Source organism: Bombina bombina, chromosome 4, assembly GCF_027579735.1.
Source record: "Bombina bombina isolate aBomBom1 chromosome 4, aBomBom1.pri, whole genome shotgun sequence".
In the NCBI taxonomy this organism is placed as follows: Eukaryota; Metazoa; Chordata; class Amphibia; order Anura; family Bombinatoridae; genus Bombina; species Bombina bombina.
In genome coordinates this window covers 239,150,172-239,160,294 of record NC_069502.1, presented here as the reverse complement: position 1 = coordinate 239,160,294, position 10,123 = coordinate 239,150,172, and the positions used below count along the sequence as shown (strand labels likewise).

At 39.4% G+C, this 10,123-nt stretch overlaps 1 protein-coding gene across 1 annotated transcript in view; it reads left to right on the top strand.

The window, feature by feature from the left end:
* The first annotated feature begins 467 nt into the window (after positions 1-467).
* MRPS22 (mitochondrial ribosomal protein S22) overlaps positions 468-10,123 on the top strand; it is a 94,704-nt gene continuing 85,048 nt past the window's right edge. Inside the window, exon 1 of the mRNA XM_053709853.1 lies at positions 468-608. Coding sequence (XP_053565828.1) covers positions 530-608 — 79 coding nt within the window. The 5' untranslated portion in view covers positions 468-529. The remainder of the gene's footprint in view (positions 609-10,123) is intronic.

The window sequence follows — 10,123 nt, the reverse complement described above, 5'->3', positions numbered from 1 at the left end:
CTTGAGTGCTATTGGTGTATTGTTTTGTAAGAGTTGGCCTCTCCTCTATTATTATCTGTTTGCTATGAAAGTTTACACAGCACTTCCTACCCACACAACACAATTGCTATAAGACCGTCGCATTTTATTTATGTTAACGGAATTTTTAAGGGTTTACGTTACGAAAGAACTGTACTAGTAGTGCAATTGGTATCTTTTTGCTTATAGATTATAAGAATATGTTAACATACTATTGGTGCATTGCAAACCTACACCTATTGAATGTTTGTATTGTAATCTCAAGCTATTTTGTTATTTTTATATTGTATATATTTAATTTATCAGTTAATATTCAAATTATATTTGCAGTTGTTTATTTTTTTTAATTATAAGTTTTAACTATTAGTTTTTATTTACGTTTCATTGAAATTTGCTTATCTAACGCCACAGTAACCTGAAGTTACCATTTCATCAGCTGAGAACTACAACTCCCAGTGTACTTTGTGACAGATATCCGCAAACGGAAGTCGCTGACCTGCTGGTTTTCACCATGGCTGCGTCCACGGGTTGGTTGCTGAGGCGAATTCGTCCTGGGACAGTGACTTGGAGGAGAGCGTTATGTGCTGGTGGTGAGGGTCGCAGGTTTTACACCAGTCTTTTAAAATATATGTATGATGCTAGGCATTTGTTGCAAAATTATATTGAAGGGTATAAACATTTACAGAGCTTAGGTGGACTGCCAATGCCTGTCATAGAGCGTGCATCCTTCTTAAAAGCTTTGCAGGAATTTGTTGTATGTAGATAATTAAGTCTTCTGGCCTGTCAGTCTTTTACCGTTATATTATGAGCTTTAGTTTAACTCAAGCAGTTGCCACAACATTAACATCAGATCACTTATTTAGTTATGTATGTTTACCTAAGTACCTAGGGCTTCATCACTTGACCTTCTTCATCCTCTAAAGATTTGAACCATGATGCATTTATTTACATGGCATACACAAAGGCACAGGCTACTGAAATAATCCAGCCAAGGAACATCACCAGTAGTATAAATGCTTATTACCTCAAGCCCACAGGACTATCATTTTATAAAAAGAGGCAATTCGTTCAGTGCAATGTCATTTACTGTACTAGCTGGACAGATCTGCAGCTTGAATATTATGAGAGTTTTTAGGAGACTGCAAAGTTGTTGTTTAAAAAAATAAATGAAATATATAAAATTATATATATATATATATATATATATATATATATATATATATATATATATATATATATATACATATACACACAGCCAGGTAGTTTTAAGTGAAGTTATTTCTAGGTGAATTGCCTGTGTTGCTTAATGACAAATGTATAATTCCTCAAATGACAAGTTCATTCTAAGGACATTGTGCGCCTTTTATCAGTTGTCAATGTTACTTGTCTAAATTAGTTATTCTTATTTAGGTTGTCAACTGTGTTTATTGTATGAAAAACAAAAAAATGATGAGGATTGAAAATACAATAAAACTTTGGTCCATAATATTAGGAACTTCAAGCCTGTCACTCAATAATAAATATCACCAAATCTATAAATAAAACTGCATTAATGGTAATACAGGCACGCCTTATCCTTCAGCTCTAATTTGTCTCTCTCGGACCTCATTGAACATGAACGTTCTGTTAGAAGAAAATATTAAATAGTATATGGAATATTTTAGTTGAAAAAAATAATTGATTATCTAGTGTTTTATATACTTATAGACAGGCCAAGATTTCAGTATATTTCTGATCTGATTTAGAAACATCATGGTCTGTTGGGGTTGTCCTGAAGAGTGAAATTATTATTGTTGTTATCATTTTTATAGGGCCGCTAAATTCTGTAGCACTGGGCACAGCAATAGGGACATAAAATGACATTGATTTAGTTATAAGATACACAAACATAACAGACTAAACAAATCTAGTACAGGAGGAAATTGGGTCCTGCTCCAGAGAGCTTACGGTCTACAGTTTGAGGGTGCAGGTTTGGGGTAGCTTGTCGCATGGATTGTAGATGCAACAAAGAGTCAAGGCAGTTCAAGAATTATGTTGTTTAAGATGAGAAACAGAGGAGAGATGGTAAGCCTCTCTGAATAAGTGTGTTTTTAAGGAGCGTCTGAAGCTATACAAGGTTGGAGAAAGTGTTTTGGAGCGGGGTAGAGAGTTTTAGAAGATAGAAGCAGTGTGCGAGAAGTCTTGGAGGTAGGAGAGGAATGTAGAGATATTAGGAGTGAAAAGGGGTAAGTCAGAGGTTGAGTGAAGAGGACAGGTTGGGGAATATTTTGAGATGAGAGAGGAAATATAGTTTGGAGTGAGGCTGTTGAGTGTCTTGTAAGTTAGGGTTAATGCTTAAAATTTTAATCTGGAGTGTGTGGGGAGCCAGTGTAGAGACTGGCAGACCGGAGCAGCTGTTGTAGATCGGCGACTTAGGTGGATGAGTCTAGCTGAAGCATTCATCATAAATTGGAGAGAGGAGAGGCAGTGTTTGGAAAAGCTATTTAGAAGTAGATTGCAATAGTCAATGTATGATAAAATGAGGGAATAAATTAGTATTTTTGTAGTTTCTTGATTAAGGAAAAGACAAATTCTGTAAATGTTGTGTAGGTGTGCACGGCAGAATTTGATAGGCGCTTGTCTATGTGGAGTGAATGTGAGTTCTGAGTTAAGTATGATTCCAAGACTGTGGACCTGGGGTGAGGTGTTGAGAATAGAGACTCCGTCAGAGAAATGTCAGGTGTGGGATGTTTCAAAGAGGAGTGAATAAGAAGCAGCTCAGTTTTATACAGATTTAGTTGCAGGTAGTGCGAGGACATCCAAGAGGCAGTTGGTAATCTGTTTGAGTAAAGATGGAGAGATATCAGGAGAGGAAAGATAGATTTGGGTATCATCAGCATTATGTGGTACAGGAACCCAAAGGAGTATATAAGTTTTCCAAGGGAAGGTGTATAGAGAGAGAAAAGCAAGGGACCCAAGACAGGGCCTTGGAGTACTCCAACTTAGAGAGGCAAAAGATCAGAGGATATGCTGTTAAAGAAACTGGAAAATGAGTGGTTTGAGAGATAGGAAGCAAACCAGGTGAGGGGTGTGTCTCAGATGCCAAATGAATGTAGGTTTTTTAAAGGGACAGTCAACACCCGATACTTCATAACTCCATACCTTAGATCAGTAATAGAAGATGCAGCTGCACCGCATCGCATGTTGATGAGCTCTAAGGGTATGGAGTGATCACCCAAAATACAAACGTTTAGTTCAGGTAGATAATGGCCGACAAACTCCTCCCCCTTCTCCTTCCTCCTCTTCTCTAATCTTTTCCCTGCTCGTTCCTGTTGAAAGGGTGACGTTGCGCATTATCTAATACCCGCTCGCAAACTCAAGCCAAAATCGCAAGTGCTATCCATTGCGCATGCGGGATTCTCCGTGAACGCACGTTAACCCCAACCGAGGAATGGATTATGATTGGAGGATTCAATCAAAAAGAAAGCTATTACGTAACAGTGGGGGGAGTTTGACGGCCATATCTACAAGGAAAAAGCATATGTATTTTGGGTGATCACTCCATACCCTTAGAGCTCATCAACATGCGATGCGGTGCAGCTGCATCTTCTATTACTGATCTAAGGTATGGAGTTATGAAGTATCGGGTGTTGACTGTCCCTTTAAGAGGAGAGGATGGTCAACAGTGTCGAAATCAGCTGAAGAATTAGTAAGGAATAGTGTCAATTTGCCTTAGCTAATACCAGAGCATTTGTTACTTTAGTGAGAGCAGGTTCTGTTGAAGGGACATGAACCCCAAAATGTTTCTTTCATGATTCATATAGAGAATACAATTTTAAAAAAACCTTCTAAATTACTTCTATAATCTAACTTGTTTCATTCTCTTGGTATCATTTGTTGAAGGAGCTGAACTGAACACACGTGTAAGCCAATGACTATCGGTATATATATAGGGCTGGGCAATATGGGCAAAAAAAAAACACGATTGCGATTTAATCACGATTTTCTTATAAATGACTATAACACCTTCATTTTGCATTATAAAGTTTATTTAACACTACAGAATCTTAATGTACATGTTTCTCAATGTCCACTACACTCTTGGAGCATAAAAATACAAACCACAAAATAGTTAAATAGCCACTAGCCAGTTATTATGACACACAACATTGTCATGTTTTCTTGGACAGTCATTCTAACTGTGGACAGTGGTATGATTAACAAATGAAGCAGTGTAAGACACACACACACACACACACACATATATATATATATATATATATATATATATATATATATATATATATATATATATATATATATATATATAATATTATGCAGTCACCAATTAGCAGCTAGAACCTAGGTTATTTGCTGATCCTGAGCTTACCTAGATACACCGTTCAGCAAAGGATAGCAAGAGAATTATCCAATAATATGGGTAATCGGGATGTAAAGACAACAATACCAACGTAGCACTAGTTCAAAAGATAAAATTTCAAAATTTATTTCAAGACTTTAAAAACGTACAGATCAGTGGACATATACGGAGGAGTGTAGGTAACTTCTTTGAGAATGCGCCATAACGGCGTGAAACCTACACTCCTCCGTATATGTCCACTGATCTGTAAGTTTTTAAAGTCTTGAAATAAATTTTGGACTTTTATCTTTTTAACTAGTGCTACATTGGTATTGTTGCCTTTACATCTTGGCCCAGAGTCAGAACTTTTTTTTAACTTTATTTTTGACATTTTTCTTAGAGGAACTTGGACAACATCACATAGCATTATACAATAGCAATCATCATAAAGCATATTATAGGTAGCGGTATATAGTCCCAGCAATGTAGCTGAATCTACTCTGAGTCCAAAAGTCCATTCTTGGACCATGTGAAGCAGCCAAGCCTCATATATAACTAAAACATTTATATAAACAAAACAATAACAATTAACGGCAACTGACATCAGTAGACTAGAGGCGTGGTGGCGCCTGATAAATCAGTATGTATCAGAGAGTTTCTCTGAGGCACTGTCAGCACAATAAATGAGTTTCCCATCAACGCTAAAGTAAGTTTCATCCTACGGCCAAAAGTTTCTGTGCGTGCTCAGGCCTTCCATGTAAGTCGGTAACATTTAGAGACATTGATCAGACAGGTAAATAGATACAGTGATGTCAACAATTAACATAAAACAATGCAATTACCTTCGCTATGTAAATATGATGCTTCTGCTTCGGCGGATGGCTATGGTCACAGTTTTGAGGTCCCTTCATTCAGATAACAGTCCCTCCAATAAGTCAGTCATGGGCAATTAAGTGTCAGTCAGGTTCTTGTATGCACCAGCGGCCATGTAGGTTTTCGTTAAGCATGAACACAGAATGTTGAAAGGGGCGTAACCGTTTTTCCCTTAGGCCTCTCGGTAAAGGTAGTATATATGGGTCCCACTTGTTTATGAATGTTTTTATTCTAGCATCACGGTCACTTTGTGTGTCTGCATGTTCTATCAGAAACTGCTGGTATAATGCATGCGTCAATTTTTTGAAAGGGGGTTCCCTATTCTTGGCCCAGTATTGTAGAATTAATTTCCTGGCCAATAGTACCACTATGTTAAAGAATTTTTGGTGATTATGGGGTATGGAAATGTCTTGAAAGAAGAGTACGTTAGTTGCGGCTAAAACTATGTCAGTTCTGAGTACTTTTGACAACCAGAATTTGACTTTGCCCCAGAACCTCCGCATCTTAGGACAATCCCACACCAGATGTATCAAATCTTGAGTAGGGGCTGAACACTTAGAGCACTCGTTCACTGCATCCCGAACCCATTTGGATCGGATTTTGGGTGTTATGTACGCTTGGTGCAGAAATTTTATTTGCGTTTCGCGGAGGCTTGAGGACAGGGTGGCTGCCCTGACTGCTGATATGCTATACGTGACGTGTTCTTGTGTGACCTCAGGAATCCTCCGTCCCTGCCATTTAGATATGATATCCTGCATTGTCTGTAACTCATTATGTGTAACTATAAGCTTATAGATAGGGGTGATAGAGTATGTTCCCTGCGAAGCTAGGTTACAGAGAGTTACAATCTTAGTTATGTCCAATGAAGCTAATCCCTCAGTCAAGAGGTTTTGAACATAGTGCCGACTTTGGAAATAAGCAAATCTGTGCGTGGTAGGGAGGGTGTATTGTGCTTGTAGGTCAGAAAAAGGGAGCACCTGATGTGTCGTAGGATTAATCAACTGCGCGGCCATTGTTAGTCCCTGGCGTTCCCAGTGCTTAAAAACAGCTGTATATCCTGGGATAAAATTAGGGTTTCCTTGGAGAGGTAAATATTTGCTAAATACAAATTCCATCCCCCATGTTTTGCAAAGTTTGGTCCAAGCCCTTATTGGATCCCTAAATATAAATAGTATGTTATGTTTTATGTGTGGAGGAAGAGTTGATAGCGATGTGTGTGGCAGAAAGACAGGATGTATAGGTGCTAATAGCTCGCGTTCCACTGGAGGGGAAAAATAGTCTGACTGGGTCAGCCATCCCACTACCACTTTGGTCAAAGATGCCCAGTTATACCACCTAAGATTGGGAAGACTAAATCCACCAGAATTAACTGGCATTGCTAGATGGAGCCTGCTAATTCTCGGCTTCCCATGTTGCCAGACGAATGCACCAAATAAGGTTGTTAAGCTATTTAGGTCTCGCTTTGTCAGCAGGATAGGGAGCATCTGGAGGGGATAAAGCAATTTTGGTAAAATAATCATTTTTAAAAGATGAATTCTGCCTGTGAGGGATAAAGGCAGGTTTCTCCAGCCGTTCACCTGATTTTGAATAAGGGTTATAATCTTACCTATATTTAGGTGGTACAATTTACTTGTGTAGGTGGATCCCTAAGTATGTGAAGGTTCCTGTAGTTACTTTCAAGCCAGTGGCCTGTAGTTGGGTATTTTTGGAGTTAAGGAGCCATGTTAATTCGGATTTATCTATGTTTATTTTGTAGCCGGAAACATCCCCGAATTTGCCTAAAATGTGTAATAGTTTGGGTACGCGGGTTGGGGACATATAGGAGAAGGTCGTCAGCATATAAAGACAAATGTAAGGTCTGCCTATGAATTTTTAAACCTTCACTGCACTGGCGGATGTAACACGCTAACGGTTCTATTGCCAAATTGAAGAGCAACGGGGACAAGGGACATCCTTGCCTGGTTCCACTTTCCAGGCGGAACGGGGGAGACATCTGACCATTAACGATTACAGAAGCTGAAGGTGATGCATATAATTGTTGGAGCGCATTGAGAATGTTTCCAGATATGCCAAACTTTCCTAAGGAGGTATAAAGATGGTCCCACTCTATTCTATCGAACGTCTTTTCGGCGTCGATAGCGAGAAGGCAAGCATCAACACTGGGTATTTGAGGGTCAGTGTAATATAAATTATTGTAATGAGATATAACAGCAAGTTTTTTTCTAATATTGATCACTGAGGTACGGTGTTTGGTGAAACCTGTCTGGTCCGGGTGTATTAAGTTTGGCAATATCACCGCCAGTCTGTCTGCTAGAATTTTGGTATATAATTTATAATCGCTGTTGAGCAATGAAATTGGTCTGTATGAGGAGGGAAGTGTGTGGTCTCTATTCGGCTTTGGGAGAATGCAGATGTTGGCGTCTGTAAATCTCGCATCTGGTGTGGATTTCCCCAAGAGATAACTATAGGTGGTGGCTAAAATTGGGGCTATGTCGGTGCTAAGAATCTTATAGTACTCAATAGGGAGGGAATCCGGACCTGCAGCTTTCCCTATCTTTGAGTTACCAATGGCGCGCAATACTTCCTGCACATGTATGGGGGAGTTAAGACTGTGTCTTTGAGTTTCAGACAACCGGGGCACTGTGACATTGTTCCAAAACATGTGTTTATCTTCTTCTTTTATGTTTTGTCTAGTGTACAAGGATTTATAATAGGCTGTGAATTCCTTCATTATATCTTTAGTGTCTGTCTTAAGGTGCGTTCCCGATTTAATAGCAGTTATAATGGATTTAGGCGTGTGAAGTTTCACCAAATTTGCTAAAAGTCTGCCGGCCTTGTTACCATGGCGATAGAACCTGCCCTGTCGGTGTAGGTTGAACTTGTGGTCAAGAATTTGCAAATGCGTGTCCCTTTCCTTCTTAGCATCATAGTATTTCTGACGGTTCGTTTCCGAAGGGCTATCTAAGTAGGTGTTGTAAGCGTTAGTCAAGTCAGAGAGAAGTTGCGTAGTGACTTTTTTTTGGAATTTAAAATGATGTGCAGTATATGCTGTGATCTTGCCCCTGATAACTGCCTTGGAGGCATGCCAGAATAAGTCAGGGTTGGCTCTATGTCGGTCATTGTCAAAAATGTATTCTAACCAAAAGGCCTTCAATTTGTGTTGGAAGTCTGCATTAGTATACAAGTAGGAGGGGAACCTCCAGGTCTTTTGAGGAGATTTAACTTTAAGAGGTTGGAGCGTTAGTCTTATGGTTGGCGCGTGATCTAATATCGTGATTGGAAGGATAGATGTATCTAATATGTTGGGAGCGATTTAAGGAGAGGTAAGGAAATAGTCTATGCGTGATAAAGTGTGATGTGTCTTAGAGACACAAGTATAGTCCCTATATGGTCTGGATGTTGAGATCTCCAGAGGTCATGTAGTCCCAATCCATCTCTAAACATAGATATTATTTATATTTCCTTTTTGTGTTTGTGGTGGGTTCCCTTCTTTGTATTGGGATGGGATGGGTCATAGAATCTGTCCAGTTGGGATGCTTGTGCCATATTAAAGTCCCCTCCCACTATTACTGGTGAATCGGAGTGTTGAGCAATGAGTGATTGTAAAGATGACCAGAAAATCTGGTCAGAGTGGTTGGGGCCGTAAACGTTGCATAACTGAAAAGTATGTGTGTTAATAAGGAGTGATGTAAAGATGTAACGTCCTTGTTTATCAATTTTTGTGTTGGAGGAGGACACTGGTAGATTTTTCCGTACTAAAATTGCTACCCCACATTTTCTTCCTTCTGATGGAGAGTAAAAAATTTGCCCCACCCATCTAATCTTTAATTTTTCATGTTCTTCTGCAGTGAGGTGCGTTTCCTGCAATAATGCAATGTCCGCATGTATGGAATTGAGGTATTGAAGAATTTTACTCCTCTTAGCTGGAGAAGTTATTCCCCCCACATTCCAAGAGACTACATTAAGATTTATAGTCATGTGATTGGCTGGTAGAGAAATAGGGGCATGCGGAGGTTATTACGTCTACTACGGTTCTCAGGGTCGTCTACCTTATCTTGTAGCGCTTGATTTTGACGTAGCAGTTGTCTGAGGGAGGTAGAAGTATTATTTTGACGATCTTCCATATCTGAAATCCTCTGCTCTGCCTGATTCATCCTTGTAGAAGATTGGCGCACTTCGCTGGTTAGAGTGTCCATGCCCGCTTGGAGGGATTCCATCTTAGGCAGAAAAAAAGATTTTAATTCTTGCAGGAGGTTTGTAGAATTACCAATTGGTAAGTGAGAAGAGCTTGGAGAGGGAGGGTTTTCAATCTGCGTTTCTGTGGTGTGTCGCTGCCTCCTGTCTGTTTGTTTAGACTTTGAAGTCATCTTGCCCTCCAATGTATTAGAAAGAGGCTTGAAGTATTTATCAACCTTCATATGAAGTACAGAAGATGATGAGAATATAATAGCAAAGTTCAAATGAATATTTGGGTTTATGAATTTACGCCACTAGGTGGCATTGTTGAGTTAAAGTTGGAGGACAACTGATGAGATGTGTGGGAAGGCTTGTAGTTTTTTAGATAACTAAAACAAACGTAGCAGGTTATAGTGTGAATGAGTCTTGCAGGCCTTGCTTGTAACACAGCAGCACTTCAGGATCAGGCTCTCTCCCAAAAGCAAAAGGGCTTGGTTATGCTATGAGGTAACCTCTAAAACGTTGTATGACCTGCCCCAACACTGGGATGTTAGCATATATGAGAGATAAAGTCCCAAAAGTTTCAGCAAGTTTGTGTAACGATATTGCACTTAATAATGCTGTATTAAAATAAAGCAGGCAAGCGAAACAAATGTCTCCTGTGCTTTCTGTCTTCCTCTCACACTGGCCAGTTATCTGTATTGTTGCCTGAGGCAT